Below are 19,625 nucleotides of genomic sequence, written 5' to 3' on the forward strand. Positions count from 1 at the left end.
CACAGTGAGATGCAGGTAATGGTTTTATTTTGCTCAAGCAAATCTCCTGCATTAGTTTCACTTTAAAACACAGCCAGTAAGAGAGTTCACAAAAAAACAAAAAACGTATTTTAACAGGGGTTATGCAACAACGTTTAGTTCTAAGCCAATAAGCATGTTTTGATTTCTTACATCGATTGCCTTTTCCAGTTTGCCCGTTTCCAGTTTTGCATTTTGTAATAATTTGTAAGAGTTTTGTTTGGACAATTTCATCAAATCTAAGTAAATTTAAACAAGAACATTTTTATTGATGCAAATATGCATACATCTCCTCTGGGCACATATTCCCAGACTTTATTCATGAAATGTTGGTCCCTCGCCCGGACATCGCTGATAAACTAAATAGTTAATCCCCCACGTTAAATCATATGAAATCTGGACCAGAGAAAGTTCACGTTCAAGAATTGACCAAGCAAAATCATTTTTATGCATGTCAGTAAAATAAAATAGAAAATAATTATACCCACTAGTGTGGTTTTGTTTAAAGTGAGTAATCTCTCATACATAGCTGAGGCAGCTTGAAAGGGATGTTACATTGGGGGAAAACCAAAAATAAAGAAAAGAACTTAAGAACCAACAAGAATTCTTAAGACTTGTGGCATGTACAACTGTGTACAGCTCATTCTGAGATTTTAACCCAGTGCTTTACTTTTTATTCCATTGCTGCAGATTTCTTATTGCTTACGTTCATAGGTCAAAGAAAAAAAAAAAAAAAACTTATTTTACTCCCAATTTTACTCAAGCAAATGTTTTTGAAGAGTTCAATTACTGTGTGGAAAATGCCACCTAAAGCATTGTTATCAGCGTGGAACTGAAATTTCTTTGCAAGCGTAAGCGTACTGGCTCAGATTAGATTTCCACCCTCAACAAAAAGTAAAGCCCAGCCTGCAGATACCAGTACCAACAAAACAGACCACGGGACTGAAAATTTTACTCAATCACACAAACTCATCCATATCTGCAAACGCTTTAACATACAGGGTGACAAATGCAGCATTTTCAGTTAACAGACACAAGCTAACAGACACAAACACTAACATGTACACATCATACAACATTCAATCTCTGATTCACGCCACTCACACGTTTTTGGTTATGCTTCAGTTTAAGTCCTGAAATTCAGTATCACCACCCAGCTGAAGGAAATCCAAACCCCACAACCTTCTTTTAATCTTTTTGTAAACTGTAAAATCAGGTTGACATTCACACATATAGAAGATCCTGCCCACAGAAAGCAAACCCAATCACAAATTAGTTCCATGATGCGCTACACAACTACTGGAGAGAAAATAAGAGCATGAATATGAACAGAATTTCCTTTTCACATAAAGACAGAGTGATTTAGTAAAACAAGCCAAATTCTGATTGATTGCTTCAAACTCCACTCAAAAACCCCAAGTTTTAGAAGCACAAATATGCTCATGGTCATTCCACAAATCCACATTCTAACCAAGGGTTCACACCAGCAGTGATTCTATTCAAAAAAAGTGGTTGGAAAATGTATCTGTTTGCTTTCTGACAAGTGGTAGCCACCCGCCAATGTGAAATGGGAGGAACTAATGATGTGAAAATGTTTAGTTTAGGGACTTTCTGGAAATCAACTGAGTAGTGTTATAATTATATGACTACATGGTTTCTAATTCCTGCCACAGGATTGTAGTGCTGTATTGCTTTGGAATAGACAACAGGCTTTAAAAGATGTAAAAATTGGATCCTTGGTGAGCTTAATAAGAGCATTTTTAGCCCAGATTAAACCAGTTAACCTAAATCTCCATTAGAGTCATTACATGTTATTAATGCACTAATCAAAACAGCCACTTGTCAGTTCAAAACTCAGCTCTGCCATCCGGCTGGGCTGACGCCTACATGAACAAGGATTCGCAGTTGTTCATACAGGGTGGGAGCCGGACAGGGAACTCTTCATAACTGAGGCAATTACAACCTCTGCTGGCTGACTGATGGTGCCTGCACAGAGTCAAGGAATAATGCGTTGATCAGGGTGTGGCTCTCTGTATACAAAGCTGATCTGCATAATGAACTCGCCTCATGCAGTCAGGATCCAATCCAATCAACATTTGTAAAAGCCCAATCAGGCCAAATATGACCGTTAGAGGATGAGTTTTGGACGGCAAAAAATATGTAAGCGTGGTGGTGGTGTTGGGTTGGTTAAATGTGTGCATACGCAGGTCTACAATCTTCTTTATCTACAATAATCTTTAAGGGCTTAATGAGTAACTACAGCTTGACATGTATTGTCGCTATTTAAATGTTCACCCTGCTGACCATGTCATTAGCCATAATAAGCTTTATTCAAAGCAAACACATTGGGTTAAATAGGTAGCAACATGCTTGCTAATCAACCACTAAATGAGGGTTGTTTATTGGGTATGAAAATGTGGCAACTTCACATCCCTAATGTATATAATCTAAACAGCCACCAGTGGTTTACTTTTACTTATTATTTCGTATAGTCATGGCAAAAAATAATAATAATAAAGATCACTGCTGGTGTGAAAGTAGGGCTACAGCAAAGCAGTGGTGAATCAGGTAATGCTGGCTATAAGAGCTGAAATAAGAGCAGAATTAAAGCATGGCACACAACAGCCATGAACTGGCACCCAGCAAAGCTACTTGCAAAAACTCAAAAAGAATTCTCAATCACACAACAAAAGCAGAAATGTTTACTTGAAAGTATTCGTAACGAGGGGAAATCTTACAGCTGCCGGAGGTTGCTACAGTTTTGCTCTCAACTAAAACAATTCAGATCTGCTCGAAACACATCAGAAAAATCAAATCCTTCTAACAGTAAGGGAGAGAAACTAGTTTATTTAAATGAGTCTTCCATCTTTCATAGATAAAAAGCAAATGTTAACTCTCAAAACAAAAATCATTCTGGGCTCATTCATGCTCATGTTTTAATACATTCACTTGTATGTGAGGCGAGCAAAACAAAAACACCTGGTTGAAGAAACGAACTGTGTAAAAACCTCCAAACCTAGAAATGTACTTAAACGCAAAAGAACAAGAATGTATATGCTTTGCACACAGAACTTATAGAGAAAACAATCATTCTTTTTTTTATAATACTCAACCTGCAAACACCCCTGCTAACATTTAGTGTGTGTGTGTATAGATGTGTATGTATGTGTGTTTTTAGACCCCGTTAATTTCTCTCATGCTAATCTTCTATAGGAATTATCAGAGGCTGCTTGTGTGGAATGAATCTGATCTGTATTCTGTAGTAACACTTGAATTCATTCTCATAACATGATGGGCTGTTCAACTGTAACAAATCAGATTTAAGGACATAGAAAGATCTTTAGCTGCCATATGTTATTGCAATATGCCCTTAGAACTGTCAGCTGTTTGTGTTACCTTTATATTTAGAGCTGGAGATCACGTTTGATGTATTGTGTTCGTTTTGGTCTTTAATTTTATTTCATAGCTTGTAAAGAGGCATGTTAACATCTTGCTACGTCATCATCCCTTTACAATATCTCGTTTCGGAAAACTTGATTTATTTCTTTGACTACAGAGTAGCACCACTACACGTTTTATTAATGCATAGGCTTCAAGCCTTTCACACTAGTTTCATTAAAACTAATGACAGATTTCAAAATTCATTTTTTTCTGAGCTGCAACTAATGGAATCTTCTTAAGGCACTTAAGTGAGTAAAAACGTGTGTGTGTGTGTGTGTGTGTGTGTGTGTGTATGTATGTGTGTGTGTGTGTGTGTGTGTGTGTGTGTGTGTGTGTGTTTGTTTGCGCATGAGTGAGTGTCTGGCAGGTTATGGCAACAAGGCTTATATTCCTGAAACTAACTTAAACATTGCAGCATTAAAAAGCTAATTCATATCTTCAGCCTTCTTTTTCTTTTAAATGAAATCAACTGCGAAAAAAAAAAATCATCCACACTTTAGACCCAACCATAACTATGTACTTCCTTTTTTTTACAGTTTGCAAGACTTTTCCCATAAACCAAAATATCTGTCCTCAAATAGACTTTGGAATGTATATATTCGCTCCATTAAGATAAAAATATTTCTGGTGCAAAGCATAATACAAGTTCAGCTCACCCACAGATGCAATCCTTGACATTTTGTCTGAAAAAAACAAAAAAACAAATAAGAGTAAACATAAACTGCTGCAGGATTTTCAGGTTTAAAGAAAGAAAAAAGAAAAGACATCGATTTCAAGCGCTGGTGTGTGCAAAAGCCGTCGTTTGTGCAGCCAGGTCTGATTCTCATTGTTCTGAGGAGAAAAGAACATAAGTTATTTTTTCACTTGCAACACACATGCATCATGTTTATATAAATGTAGTTATGATGTACATGGCAACATCTAGTTGCATCTAATTACTCGGTTCATAGTTCCACTATTGATTTTAGGACAGCCACAACCATCGCAACCCTCTGAAATACAACACCCTTAACGTGGGTCAAATTTAAGTTTTGGCAACATTACAACAAATGTTACACCTCAATACCTGTGCGTCATTTGACAAAGCCTAAACCGTGAACCTTGGCGCAAATCGCAGCTTTGCTCAGCACTTGGCTCGAGCGGTGCGGTAACACATCATCATGACACGAACATTCATTTGTGTGAAATAAGAGTCAAATCTACTCTGAAAGCATCCACATACAGCTATGTTAAGCTGGATTTACCTCACTTTCACTTCTAAACTTGTGTTATAGCTCAGGGTGCTGAGAAATTGTGAGAATCAGCTTTTTCAAGAGTCTGAAACGCTTATCTTTAAAAAAAAAAAAAAAGATTAAAAAAAAATCATTAAAAATGATTCATTAAATCATTAAAAAAGATTAAAAGAAAAAAAAAAAAGATTAATGTGGTTTAATGTACTGAAAGAACGACACAGGAATACTACATTTTTCTCAGTTATTACTGGTAATAAGTTCTCTTCACTAATCGGTCGGTTTTTTAGTACAATAGGTCACAATTAAGCGTTGTTCGTACTGCCTGTGTCGCTTTTACCACGTCAGTTCGTCTCACTGGAGGCGCTCTGAAAAAGGTCAGTGGCAAACTGGGTCAAAGTTCAAATCAGGTGAATTTTGGGTGCCACGACACGTACAAAAATTGCCAGCCCAACAAGTGTGCGGTGCACACCACACTCCATAGGAGACGACACAGCTAGCGCAAAAGCAGTTTTGCTGCTTCATGTGAACGTGCTTTAAGCCTTGAACATAACACTAACTGGAAATTTTTTTTACAACTGTTCATCTTGATTTCTTACACAAACACACCTACAACAATTTGTAAATGCATACCAAAAATGCCATGTGAACAAAGCCTTGAGCACTACAGCTAAACTAGACAATACAGAGAAAAGGGCTATTGGATTCTAGACACTGAATAGCACTGTGGGTGCTAGAAAGTTTACTGACCTGTCCAGTTGCGGTGGCACTTTAGAGGGTTTGAGGTATCTCCTGCTCCTCAGCTGCATCCTCAGCGTCTGGGTCAGCTGAATGGAACTCAGCAACATACAGGCTTTTATCGATGCTGCTGGGAATAGGCTTGATGTCGGTTATCAGTTGGTCCTCGATGGCCTTTAGGTTAAAGCGATCCTCAGCTGTAATAAGGTTGATGGCCAGGCCCAAATGACCAAACCTCCCTGAATGGAAAAGAGTACACATAGATTTCCTTTTTTTTCTCAAAACAAGGTCAAGAACTCATAGCTCAATAGAAAGTCAAGGACAGCCATCCAGAATTTGTTACGTGTCGTTTTGAGTTACCTGAGCGGCCAATGCGATGCAGGTAGGTTTCTGCATTTCTGGGAAAGTCAAAATTGATGACCACATTCACCGCTTGGATGTCAATACCTCTGGTGAACAAGTCTGTTAAGAAAACACACTAGCTTAATACATTTTCTTGTTCATCACAGGGGAGGCATTATGTAACAAAGTAAAATGTTATAGTAATATGGTAAAAACAAAAAGAAAGATTTAAACAGACATACCTGTGCATACCAGATTTCTGCACAGTCCATTTCTGAAGTCATGGAAAACTCGATTTCTGTACTCCTTTAAAAAAAAAAAAAAAAAAAAAAGAAAAAAGAAGAGACGTCATTAACCCAAATAACCCATTTATACACTTTTTTTTTTAATGCCCGCACCACCTCATCTGGCTCATCACATCTCAAAGAAGATGTGGTTCTAATCATTTTCATTTTTTTACATTTTCAGCATTTAGCAGACGCTTTTATCCAAAGCGACTTACACAATGAGCGGAACACGATGAGCAATTGAGGGTTAAGGGCCTTGCTCAGGGACCCATCAGTGGCAACTTGGTGGTGGCAGGGCTTGAACCGGCAACCTTCTGTTTACTAGTCCAGTACCTTAACCACTGAGCTATCACTGGCCAGAGTAATCAGATCCAGCAATCTGCTGGAGAAAACTACCGCTTGTATCTGCCATCTCATTCTTTTGGTCATTATCCAAAGCTCATGACGATAGGTGAAGGTAGGAACAAGGAACATGGTTGCTTTATGGCTCAGCTCTCATTTTTACCACTATGGTCTGGCAAAACAAACAATCCCATTTATTTAATGATCGCAATATAATTAATTATACAGTTATTGAATATTAACAGCAACACTGGCTACCCTCAGGTTCTTTATCAATGACTTGTATGCGACTCCAATTATCTGTCCATAAACTATGTGTCCATGTTGCATTGTTTAACACAGAAGTCCTTAGTCCTTAATCAGATTGCATAGTCTGAAAAACATGTTGTATGATATTACATTAAGGGGGGCATAAAGTTAACAGATAAGACGTGTTTATATGTACATTCTACTCAACAATCTGAGGAAAATCTTCGTTTACATGCAGGCTACAAGTAATCTGATCCAAAACAACATGCATGTGTATAGAATCACTTAATGTACACAATACCATGACAACAAGCATCACATGAGTCAAGTCAAGAATAGCAGCAGAATGTTAACTGAGTTTTTAGTTGTGATGTTTTTTAATTGCTTTAAAATGATGGAGGATTCAAGAAAATGTACTTCACATTCACTTATTAGTGTAGAGAGAGAGAGTAAAGTAGAGAGTATCTGTTTTTAATTTGCTTTACAGCTCATGTGATCCTGCTGTCTATCATTTGCTCAAATACTTGTCTGAACAACAACTTAGTGCTTTACCGCGGTCCATCCTGCTAACTTAAGTCTTTTAAAATTCACAGCATAAAGTTAGCCTCTTCTGCAGAAGTTTTTAGCTCCCGCCATGTTTTGTAAACTTGTGTAAACACATGTGCAGAACGTACTTAAACTTTCCAAATAAGAATGTAATTGGACACAGGTGTTTACATAGTGATTATTCCTCTTTTTAAAAGATTTAATCACACACCTAGTTTAATCGGATAGAAACTGTATTCGGAATGGCCTCGATCAGACTAATCTATTACGACTGAGGTGTATACATGGACGTATTCTATTCTGATTAAGACGTATACATGGATATGTTCTATTCTAATGGAGCTGTTAGTCGGATTATTAACAGATCACCAGGCTGCATATAAACATGACTACTGTTAAACAAAAGACTAAACAATAAACAAAGAGTCTTAAATATAAACAGTTAGCTTAAGAGCAGGATAATCAAAACCCATCAACACACCTGCATCATCTTGGCATGGATGTAGAAACATGAGTAACCCAGCTGGGTAATTTTCTTGGCTAGTAGTTCTACTCTCTGCGTAGAGTTACAGAAGATGATCGACTGATTGATCTGAAGCTGCAAAGAGCAAACAAAACACATTCTATAAATGCCCCTAATCACATCAAGTATGCAAACTGATGTCAGCATATGTACACATGCTTACCCTGGAGAAGAGTGTGTTCAGGCAGTGCACTTTCTGTCTCTCGGTGACATAAGCATAGTATTGAGTGATACCCTTCAGGGTCAGTTCTTCCATCAAGTTGATCTCGTAGGGTTTTTTCAGGTGCTTCATCTAGAAGAAAAAAATTACAGCAGGCTGTGTAAAAATATGTGTCCAATGAGTAACTGAGAACCTGGTTGCTTGTATGGTTTTTTTTTTACCATGAATTTCTGAACAGTGATGGGAAAGGTAGCAGAATAGAGCAAAATCTGTCGATTTTTGTCCAGGAAACTGATTATATCCTCAATGAGCACCACAAAGTCCTGCGAGAGCAGCTTATCAGCCTGTAGAAAAAAAGCAATATGAGGAAAAACAAATCCACACAAATCAGCCTCTCTATTAACTACAGTACACTTGAAGTAATCTAAAGTCAACGTAAAAAACAGAGGGCAGCACATTGTGCGTGCAACATGCATGTGGGTGCTTCACACAACCAGCACAAAGGTCATTGGTCCTGGGTTCAAATCTCACCTCCGGTCACTGTGTGGTGAGTGCAGTATGACTTGTAATAAACTGCCACCCTGCATTTGAAGCACATGCCTTAAGCCCTGTATTTAACTGCTTTATCCTGGTCAGGGACCAGGGATAGATAGAATTATTTATCACGAGGAATATTTATCCCGAGGGAAACTATTGGCCTGCAGTTTATTATTTTTTTTGTTTATTAGGATTTTTAACGTCATGTTTTTACATCCACGACAGAAACGGTAGTTACTCATTACACAAGATTCATCATTTCACAAGGTTATATCAAACACGGTCATGGACAAACACAGTCATGGACAATTCTGTATCTCCAATTCACCTCACTTGCATGTCTTTGGACTGTGTGAGAAAACCGGAGCACACACACACACAGACACGGGGAGAACCTGCAAACTCCACACAGAGAAGACCCAGAACCCCACATGGGGATCGAACCCAGGACCTTCTTGCTGTGAGGCGACAGTGCTACCCACCTAGCCACCGTACCACCCTTGACCTCCAGTAGTTGAACAAGCAAGAGAAGAAGAACTAATGCAAATAAAGTAAGTAGGGTGTAGCGAATGTACAATGTGCATATATACAATATACGGTATTGAGCATATATACAATGTACGGTATGCAAATAAGGTATGTGCAAATTGTACATCTGGCATAACAACAGGTGCAGAGATGTATCTATCTTATAAACAATAATACCCAACCACCCAAGTGCTATAAGCATAGTGTCCTATCGAAATATAAAATACACTATTGCTTTACATGCTTAAAGGACAAAGAAAACAGCTTAAAGTAGAAAACGTGGCAGTCATGTACAGCAGTAAGATGAACAGAGCAGAATCAGTTCAGCGATCTGTACTATATACAGCGCCACTATCGAGAGGTTTTATTACAAGTGCTATTTAATAATGCCAATCATGAAATAAAGATGCAGTCTGTGTATTAAAGCTCTTTTACTGTAGTTATGATCAGGTTTCTACTTTTATACTGAAACATGATGCAAAATCTCCACATCATTTTTGTATAAAAATAAATAACACACATCCACATGTGCAGAAACAGACAAGCAGTCAGGACACTATCCTGGCACTAAACAGCTTCAGTTTGTGCTTTTAATTAAACAATATAACACAAGAAAGTGCTGTTACAACTAATATAACTATGATTCACCATTTCTAAGCAGCAGCAGTTTTGTCATTAAAGAACTGTTTATAACAGTGACATTATAATACAATGTTAGGATCATGCTTACCTCATCCATTACCATAATTTGAACCTTATCTACTTTGGCTACTCCCTTCTTGATCAAGTCCAGAACCCTGCCTGGTGTTGCTATGACAACATGCACTGCAACACAAACAAACATTTGTTAAAACATTCAAGCAATACTACAAAGAAAAGACATGACATTCACCCTAGAACATCACACATTACTATTTGGCCAAGGTGTCTGCAGCAGGGGACTAGTGTGTGGGTTAACGGGAGCAGGACTGGTACAACAGGCGTGTTATTAAGTTAGATCAAAAGAAATGTAATCCCTAACGTGTCTGTCTTTATAATGACTTCGTTTTCCAGCCATGTTTGGTTTTACCATCTTTGCCATCGGGAATTTAGAAGCCTGTGTACGTGGGACTCATATAGCTCTGGGTACTCCAGTTTCCTCCCACCTTTCAAAAGCAAGCAAAAAGCATTACCAATCTCATCAAGACGCATGATGTCATCACGTAGGTTTGTTCCGCCAGTAGTGGCCATGACTTTCACTCCTCCCAGATGCTTACTGAGCTGAATGCTGATCTGGCTGACCTGTAGTGCAAGCTCACGAGTGGGCACCATAACTACAGCTGCAGAGAGAGAAAGAGAGAACCAAATCACACAAATGACCTTTCCAAAGTGAACAAAGTAGACTCTATACACATATGCTAAACAAAAGATCAGAAAATCAACAATACACTTGTTAAATAAACAAGATCTTTTTTTGAATGAGATTTAAACATAAGTATGCCAATTTACCCTGAATGTGGTCTTTCTTCAGGTCTATCCTCTCCAGCATGGGAATCAGGTATGCCCCACTCTTTCCTGTCCCGTTTTTGGCACGAGCCAGGATGTCACGACCAGAAAGGGCAATGGGGATGCTCTCCTCCTAAAAAGCACCAAATACAATCAGTCTGTTAAAACAGCTGCCGAAGACCAATCGACCAAGCCTTGGGGAACCACCACTTCCTCCGTTATGTAACTAAAGAGTTAAGTTACCTGGATAGGGGAAGGTTTCTCCCAGCCCATTTCAAAGATCCCCATCAGTAGCTCTCTTTTCAAACAGTAGTCCTCAAACTCGTTCCCCTTGGTGGCCGTCACATCCTATGAAGATGACGGAGACGGATTAGTTGGACGCTGAACTTAGCAGGAGTTTAGAAGGAATTCGTTTTGTACGATTAGAAAAAAGATTAGAACTATGCCAGTAAACGTTCTATCACTTCATTTTGAATAACACTGAACAGAAATCGACATCGCTGTGGCAAACTGCTGACTTATAGTTTCTTATACAGTCTGGTAAAAAAGTCTAGACATTGCTGGACACATTTTTAAGTTCTCGTCTACAGGAAACAAACCGTAGCACATTCTAAGGTTGACAACACAAACATTGAACAGTATCAATTTATATATTAGGACTTTAATGTCAGGTTTTACACTTTGGTTACATTCATGACAGGACTGATAGTTCCATGTAAATTCAGTTTAAGTTCAATGTCAAACTCTGAACGGGCAAGTCTTTAGACTGTGGGAGGAAACCGGAGCTCCCGGAGGAAACCCACACATACACGGGGAGAACATGCAAACTACACAGAAACGACCCAGACTGCTTCACCTGGTAATAAAACCCAGGACCTTATTGTTGTAAGATGACCAAGCTAACCACTGAGCCACGATGCTGCTCAAGTTAAGGCTTGTAACATCCATATTACAACAAACCTTAACACAAGCACATTTACTGGGTTGGGTTATTGTTAACACATCACAAAGTCAAATGCAGAGTGAACTGACACTGGTGAAAACAGCTACCAAAGCAATGTTAAATAATCATGATCAATTTCTTTCAAGTGCTTCTGTATATTAGGGGTTGCTACAGCAGGTCAGCATACCTGATTTGATACATTTTATACCCTGGATGCCCTTTCTGACACAATTCCACTATTTTTATCTGAGCTTGAAACCAGAGCTCAATAGCTAAGTTGTTCAGCCTTGACCACTCCCCATAGGCATAGCTAATCATGTCTGTGTAGATGCCTGAATGACCGACACCACCACTGAGATTCGAAATGCATCATGACTATTTGCATGAAACAAATAATACGAGCAGCACACATACACACACACACAGCTAATGTGCCTGTAACAAGTGGAAAAGGGAGCTTGTGTAAGACTCACTGAAGTTTTCACTCTATTGTCTTTGGGTGGAAGATGCAAGCTCTTTTTCCAATCATCACCAAACCTAGAAGTAGAAGAAACAGTCGTATTAACTGTAAAATAACGTAATATACATATTATTTAACCATGTAACTGATGCTCACCTGATTCCAGGACCTTCACGAGAGTCTGCAGCTTGCTTTAGAGCTCCGACCTTTCCGAATGGATTGCTCTGAGCAGTGGGTCCTGATTGAGAAGCTGGCTTAGGTTGTCCTTTGAGCCCGTTCGGCTTGCTGATGCCCATTACAACAGGACCTACGTTTTCCATCCTTGCAGTGGCCATTGAGTATCCTTTTTTTTTTTTTTCACTTCAGCAAAAATTCAAAAATCTTCACTCCTTTTCTTTTTTTGCTTCGGTACTGGTTTATAAAAGTCCCAATAAAAGGTTGTGTTGTGATGAAACTGTATCAAGACAGTCTTTTAATATTTACAAGCTGGTCTATGTACACGCTCAGTGCGTTCTCTTTAAACAAGAGGCACCGACTTCACAAGAAAGTTTAACAAGTGTGCTCTTCCAAATGAAGAGAAATAAACATTTATATGTATAAATATTTCAGGCCTGCTCAAGAGTATAAAAAAAAATATACAGGCAGGTTTCAGAAAGCCCAAGTCTTGAATTAGAACAGCTAGGCAAAATGAACAATAGAGACTATTGCCAAAATGTTTCTCTTCTAATTAGGAACGTCAGTATCTTTGTTTAAATTGTCCTGTGTTTGTGTATACTGAATCGTTTTTCCTTTTCCACCTTTTTAATTTTATATTTCTATTTCAACAAAAAAATAATCCTTTCTCCAGTACAGACAAGATTAGATCCCTGCTTGTCTGATTCAACACAAATCCACTTTTTCCACAGTTTTTCTGTTTATTCGGCTGAAAGCAGTCCCTTTGAGGTTCAAAATCTGTACAACAGCACTCCTGGAAATCCAAAGTCCAAAACAAAATACAGATTTATATTTCCTCTTAAGAAAAGGAAAAAGGCTGGTCCAAACTTCTGCTGACTTTATAGAGGGTTTAAGCATATGAAGCTTGATGTACGTCTTTCCCTCGGTGTGGTCTTCAGACTTGACCTGTACTGAGGACAAAAAAAAAACAATTTCGACCTCTATAATCAAATCAAATACAATCAAATTAGCCAGTACTACCTAAAGAAACACCTGATTGCCAGTCAGGTACCTTAACCGCTGAACTACGCCAGTTCCCAAACCCCAGTTCCAAAAAAAGTTGGGACATTTTTAAAAGGTGCAAAAAAAAAACAAAAAAAAAAACAGGCTGTGATTCCCTAAGTTAATTGGAATTGTGATATCCACTGTCTTTGAAGCCTTTCAGGATGAGCTTGGCTTGGTAGACTGTGTTAAGTAACAATGGTTTTCTGAAAGTATCTGTGGGTCCTTGCGGATATATTCAATCACGACAGTTTTCATGCAGTGTAGTCTGAGGGCTTGAAAGTCACCAGTGGTTACATTGCACTACACAGTCAGTATTATCACAATACTACGTACAGTAGATGGTAAAAGACAATCAAACGCAATTAAATTAGTCAGTAGTACCTAAAGAAATACCTGATTGCTAGTCCAGTACCTTTACCGCTGAAGTACCCCTGCCTGTAGATTGTTGTTCAATCTATAAACGCCAGTTCCAAAAAAGTTGGGACATTTTATAAGATGCACTAAACAGGCTGCAATTTCCTGAGTTAACTGGAACTGGGATTTCCAATGTCTTTGATGCCATTCAAGATGAGCTCCGGCCCAGAAACTCGTTGCCATTTCTGCACAGAATCGATGCATGGCTTTCTTTATGTGCAATAGTTTCGAGGTGCAGTCTCAATGCCACGGTGGACTGTGTGAAATGACAATGGTTTTCTGAAAGTCCTTGTGGCTATATTTAATCACAGCAGCATGGCAGTTTTTATGCAGTGTAGTCTGAGGGCTTGAAGGTCACCAGTGGTTACATTGCCCTACACAGACAGTATTTTCACAATATTATGTCCAGTAGATGGTAAAATACCTAAATTACTTGCAATCTGGTGCTGAGAAATGTTCTTTTAGAACTAACTGACAAACTTACAAAAATGTGCTTTGATTTAGAAAATACAATCAAGTCCGTCAATTTATTTGCACTTTTGTTAAATAAAGGTTCAAGAGAGTTACCAATTTACATATTCTTGATTTGAAGACTTTTTACAAAATGTTTAACGAATTGATACATGGCTTTCTTTACGTACAACAGAGTTTCGACTTGTAGTCTCAATGCCGCGGTGGACTGAGTTAAGTGACAATGGTTTTCTGAAAATATGTGAGTCCTTGTGGCTATATTTATTCACAACAGTGTGGCAGTTTTTATGCAGTGTAGTCTGAGGGCTTGAAGGTCACCAGTGGCTACACAGACAATATTTTTACAATATTATGTACAGTAGATGTAAATTTAGGTAAAATACCTAAATTACTTAATTATTAAATCTTATTAAATCTGGTGTTGAGAAATGTTCTTTTAGAACTAACTAAAAAACTCACAAAAATGTGCTTATATTTAGAAAATACAACCAAGTCAGTCAATTTATTTGCACTTTTGTTAAATAAAGGTTCAAGAGAGTTACCAAATTACATATTCTTGCTTTAAAAGCGTTTTTACAAAACACCTTTGAAAGTTAGGTTTGTACTTTTAGTCAGATATTAGCCAATTAACCAACAATAACACGATTTAAAATGTTTTGAGAGGCGGTAAAACAGTTATGGATAATGTGCTGAGCTGGTTATATAGACTTAATGCTCACGAACACAACAAGCTGTTAGCCACCATTAGCCAAGCTAAACAGTGCGTCAACGAGCAGGTTAGCTAGAGTAACACACATTAGCTAATTGCTAATGGCTGGTTAAATTAATTCAGTGCTTTTTGACTAATATAACTACACACTGCAGTTGAATGAGGAATTGTTTGTAAAATGAAAACAAAGTCAAAAACGAACTCATGGTTCGTATTTCATTTAAACTTCAAACTAGCGTGGCGACGTATAGCGTTGTGAGCACTATGGTGTGCTAATGCTAGCCGTTGCTAACAGCGCTAAAGCTAACATATCCAACTTACTTCAGTTCAACATTTTAACATTCGCACTTAGTAAAACACGTACCGTTTCTCCAGCCCGCTAACGTATTCCTCAGTAAATATCAGTTTAATCGCTTAATTATCAATACTGTTTTCAAAATTAGGTCAATTCACTTTAACCGACTCGCCTCTTTGTTGTGTTTCTTTTATCAACATGGTCGACCCCTCTCAAGCGTCACTGTGCTAACGTGCGAGCGCTTAAAACACTGCACTGCCCTCTAGAGCTGTGGAGGAATGAAGCTCCAAACAAGCCAGCTAGCATTTATCAAGCTTTATTAGCATGGCTGTTTAAACTACTCCAAACGAGACAAATTAAAACATTAAAACAATCCCACAAAGTATTCATAGCCTTGCCTATTTCATAAAAAATTTACATGTCACGGTCAGGTATACATTAACCCTTTAATGGTCTGCTCAATCATTTGGTTAAGCTTACTTTGAGTGTAAATACTTGGGTAAAAATAAACTGCATTTAAATAAAGCCCCTATAGCACCGGCCCTGCTTGTTTTACTTTAGTTTCGCCCTTAGCCGGATTCGAACCTAGGGCGGAAAAATATGCGCGATGCGCTCTGCCCACTGCGGTACTCAAACAACGGTGTATTAAACAGGTTGTTATGCTGATATGCCTGTGTACACACAGCGTTACTAAGACTAAAAGTGAACTCTACTTAAAATAATAACCAAACGCTTTCTAATTCCCACGGTAGTGACAGTTTCCTTCTGTTTCATACATATCGCCGTCTCAGTCTAATCTGCTGCATTTCTCTCCCACTGATAAAAATACGGAACAAAGTGCGTCCCGTATCAGTTCATTACGGAACATGACGTTTAGTTTCCAAATAAGGAACGATTCCATATTTTACGTGACGGTTGGCAACCCTACCTTTAATGGTCTCTCAGTCATTTGGTTAAGCGTACTTGGAGTGTAAATACTTGGGTAAAAATAAACTGCTTGGGTCATATCTACTTTTTGTTTGACATGTATTAAACTTAAAAATATCAGTAGATGGTTTTAAGAAAACAGCCGTTCTATCCTATATGTCAACTTACATTTACATTTTCGGCATTTAGCAGACGCCTTTATCCAAAGCGACTTACATTACAGTTACAGTATACAGTCTGAGCAATTGAGGGTTAAGGGCCTTGCTTAATTAAAGGCCCAACAGCAGCAACCTGGTAGTGGTGGGGCTTGAACCAGCCACCTTCTGATTACTAGTCCAGTACCTTAACCACTAGGCTACGACTTGCCCCTAACTTGAAGCTAGCAGCTGAAAATACTGTGTGCACTAGCAACTAATATTAATTGTGTTTTGTTGGTATAGTCCCATGAAACTAAGAAATGCAAGAAAATAATTTTTAAACATTATTTCTGTGGTGGCTTTTCCAAAACATAGTAGGCTTTGGGAAATATTGATTACTTATAACAAGAATCTATTTCCTCGGCTGCTCCCGTTAGGGGTCGCCGGCGGATTGTGACCCGCATTATTGATTTGGCACAGTTTTTACGCCGGATGCCCTTCCTGACACAACCCTCCCTATTTATCCGGGCTTGGGACCGGCACTACAATGCACTGGTTTATGCATCCTAGCGGCTAGGTACCTATAGGACAATTCAGTGTCTCCAATTAACCTGCCTGCATGTTTTTGGACTGTGGGAGGAAACCGGACCTCCCGGAGAAAACCCACGCAAACACGGGGAGAACATGCAAACTCTACACAGAAAGGACCCAGACCGCCCCACCTGGGGATTGAACCCAGGACCTTCTTGCTGTGAGGCGACAGTGCTACCCACTTAGCCACCGTGCCACCCTTGATTACTTATAAGAAAAATAATTGTATTTAATAAAATAAATTAATATTTACTAAGAATAAAATATATTTTTTTTAAAAGGCGATTGAAAAAAAATCCCCTAGTACCCTCTGACAGTGGTCTGAGAAGGGACAACCCATAAACCAAAGACATGTTGGGAGGCCAAGATTCAGTAATGCCAGAGAACATGAATGATAATACTGACTAGAATACTGATGATGAGGTAGCCCATTTTAGTGTGTCGGCTAACATAGCGGTAAATTATGCTAGCCTACTATCACTGGGTGTGATCCAGATAAATCAGAGGAAGCTGGAATCACCATTACTCTGCCTGGGTAAAGTGGTAAAACATGAAATTAGTGTAATGTGTCACGGAAATATGCTTTATAATGTTTTTTTTTATATTTTTTAATAAGTTAAACCATTTCACTTTTTATGTAAAGCATTTCATAGATAGGCCACTCAGACACTTATGTTTAGCAGGTAGAAGTTTTTCCACACGAGGAAGCTGTAAACACAGTATTAATGTACTAGTAACCTCTGTGGTAGTTAGAGGTACAAGTTTTGTCCTTTCATTATTTATATTTTAAAAAGGTCTCAGGTCTTATCAAACTATCATGAGATTGCTGATGGCTTTACAGTTGGCATTCTCCTTTATTTACCAGATTCTTATAGACACAATTCAAAATTCTTATACACTGGGCCCACCACAGACCCAGTTTTGTGAGATTTCCTGTCAAAGGGCTTTCCTTCAGTTAATACACAGACAGAACCACAGTGCTAGCATTTTCCTCGCAAATATAAATATTGCAGCCTGTTGGGCACTATTAGGAGGCTTTTCCTGTAAGGTTTGCTGGCTGGTTGACATTTGCTAAATTATGTTATTTCAATTTGGCACAATTAATAACTACTTCATGGTATAAAAGTAGGAAAGCAGATATGATTTATCTCTGCCACACCTTTTTTATTTAACTTCAGAATGATTTATTCCAGGTGGTCAAATTGTGACTTAGAAACTTTTGATGTTAAGGATGTTACAGTACTAAAGCAAACATTTCTTTGGAAAATTATACACATGGAATATTCTGAGTGCCAGATTTCTTTGACTTCCTTCTTTGCCCAGGATTCTACTGAACCTCTACATTGTCCTCCTGACTTGATCAGGATCCTGTATCCTGTATCCTGATAAATCATACACTGGCACTTCTGTTCATGAATAATTAGAATAAAATGTCACACAGCTAAACATGGTTTTATGAATAAATATGAGCACCTGTATTAATACTACACACAAAAGGTTTATCACTCTAGGTTGGTGTTTGATTGCTTTCTCGTCTCTAGAAAGCACAACTCTGTACTACACTGCTGACACTGATTATAATGTCATTATAAAATGAATGTCAAAATAATAATGAGCATGTACCTCATTAGAACAGGTAATTAGATTCTGACAGTGCTGTGTAAAAGTCATTTGCTGAAGAGTGGGTATTTACATTTACATTTTCGGCATTTAGCAGACACTTTTTGTCCAAAGCGACAGCACTGTGACAGTATACTGTCTAAGCAACTGAGGGTTAAGGACCTTGCTCAAGGGCCCAACAGTGGCAACCTGGCAGTGGTGGGTCTTGAACCAGCGACCTTTGGATTACTAGTCCAGTACCTTAACCACTAGGCTACAACTGCACTAGTGTGATAGTGTATAGATGCATTGCCGAGTTAGGACCTAGAGCAGCGGTCCCCAACCTTTTTTGCACCACGGACCAGTTTCATATAAGATATAATTTCACGGACCAGTGAGGGTGGGGGATTCAAAATAGAATAACTATAGAATGGAAAAGCAGTGTGAAACCTGAGCTTTTTTCGCTGCAACGAGACACTGCTCCCACCTAGTGGTGATTGGGGACAAGAACACCCAAAGAGTTTTGGAAATTTTATTCCTCTTGTAGCGATCTCTAATTATTTATTCTTTCTGTGCGACCCGGTAATAAATGACCCACGGACCGGTAACGGTCCGTGGCCTGGTGGTTGGGGACCACTGACCTACAGTACATGCAATTATTTAGGAAACAATGAATTTCACTCTCTATCAGAAAAAGAAATAAGAAATAACTGAAATAACTCCAAATCTGTTAAAAAATGTCATAAAACACAAAAGGCACATTTACAACAGAAGGCAACAAGATATTATAATATTTTCCAAAGGTATTAAATACTGCATTGGTTATACACACCCCAATCAAACAACACAAAGATTGAAATTATGTGGGCACAACGGTGTGAAAAGCTGAACAGAAATAAATGGACACTTGTAATTAAACATTTTTATCCCAAACAAAAACAGCTGACCAGTGCTAAGATCTCGAGATCTTAAATATTAAATATACAGACACACGATTGGCTGTGTGTCTATAGAGGGAGGGACAATGGCTGAAACAGGGTTTCTTGTTGCTGGGACAAGTACGATGCTGACCGATTGACCAGTGCTGAGATCTCAAATCTCAAATATACAGACACATGATTGCCTGTGTGTCTATAGAGGGAGGGACAATGGCTGAAACAGGGTTTTTTGTTGCTGGGACAAGTACGACCTCTGTTGACCGATTGACCAGTGCTGAGATCTAGAGATCTCAAATCTCAAATATACAGACACACGATTGGCTGTGTGTCTATAGAGGGAGGGACAATGGCTGAAACAGGGTTTCTTGTTGCTGGGACAAGTACGATGCTGACCGATTGACCAGTGCTGAGATCTCGAGATCTCAAATATACAGACACACGATTGCCTGTGTGTCTATAGAGGGAGGGACAATGGCTGAAACAGGGTTTCTTGTTGCT

At 38.6% G+C, this 19,625-nt stretch overlaps 1 protein-coding gene across 1 annotated transcript; it reads right to left on the minus strand.

Annotated features, from left to right (window-relative positions):
- Window positions 1–10: 10 nt before the first annotated feature.
- LOC134329495 (probable ATP-dependent RNA helicase ddx6) lies at window positions 11–12,381 on the minus strand. The gene is made up of 13 exons (XM_063010784.1): window positions 11,985–12,381; window positions 11,842–11,905; window positions 10,669–10,773; window positions 10,429–10,558; window positions 10,113–10,259; window positions 9,671–9,765; window positions 8,097–8,219; window positions 7,879–8,007; window positions 7,674–7,790; window positions 6,011–6,074; window positions 5,787–5,888; window positions 5,439–5,665; window positions 11–4,290 (listed from the first exon to the last, which is right to left on the minus strand). The coding sequence occupies exons 1-12, from the start codon at window positions 12,161–12,163 to the stop codon at window positions 5,460–5,462; spliced, it is 1,461 nt and encodes a 486-aa protein (XP_062866854.1). The 5' UTR covers window positions 12,164–12,381; the 3' UTR covers window positions 11–4,290; window positions 5,439–5,459.
- Window positions 12,382–19,625: the final 7,244 nt, after the last annotated feature.

This window comes from Trichomycterus rosablanca, chromosome 2 (genome assembly GCF_030014385.1).
Source record: "Trichomycterus rosablanca isolate fTriRos1 chromosome 2, fTriRos1.hap1, whole genome shotgun sequence".
NCBI classification, from domain to species: Eukaryota; Metazoa; Chordata; class Actinopteri; order Siluriformes; family Trichomycteridae; genus Trichomycterus; species Trichomycterus rosablanca.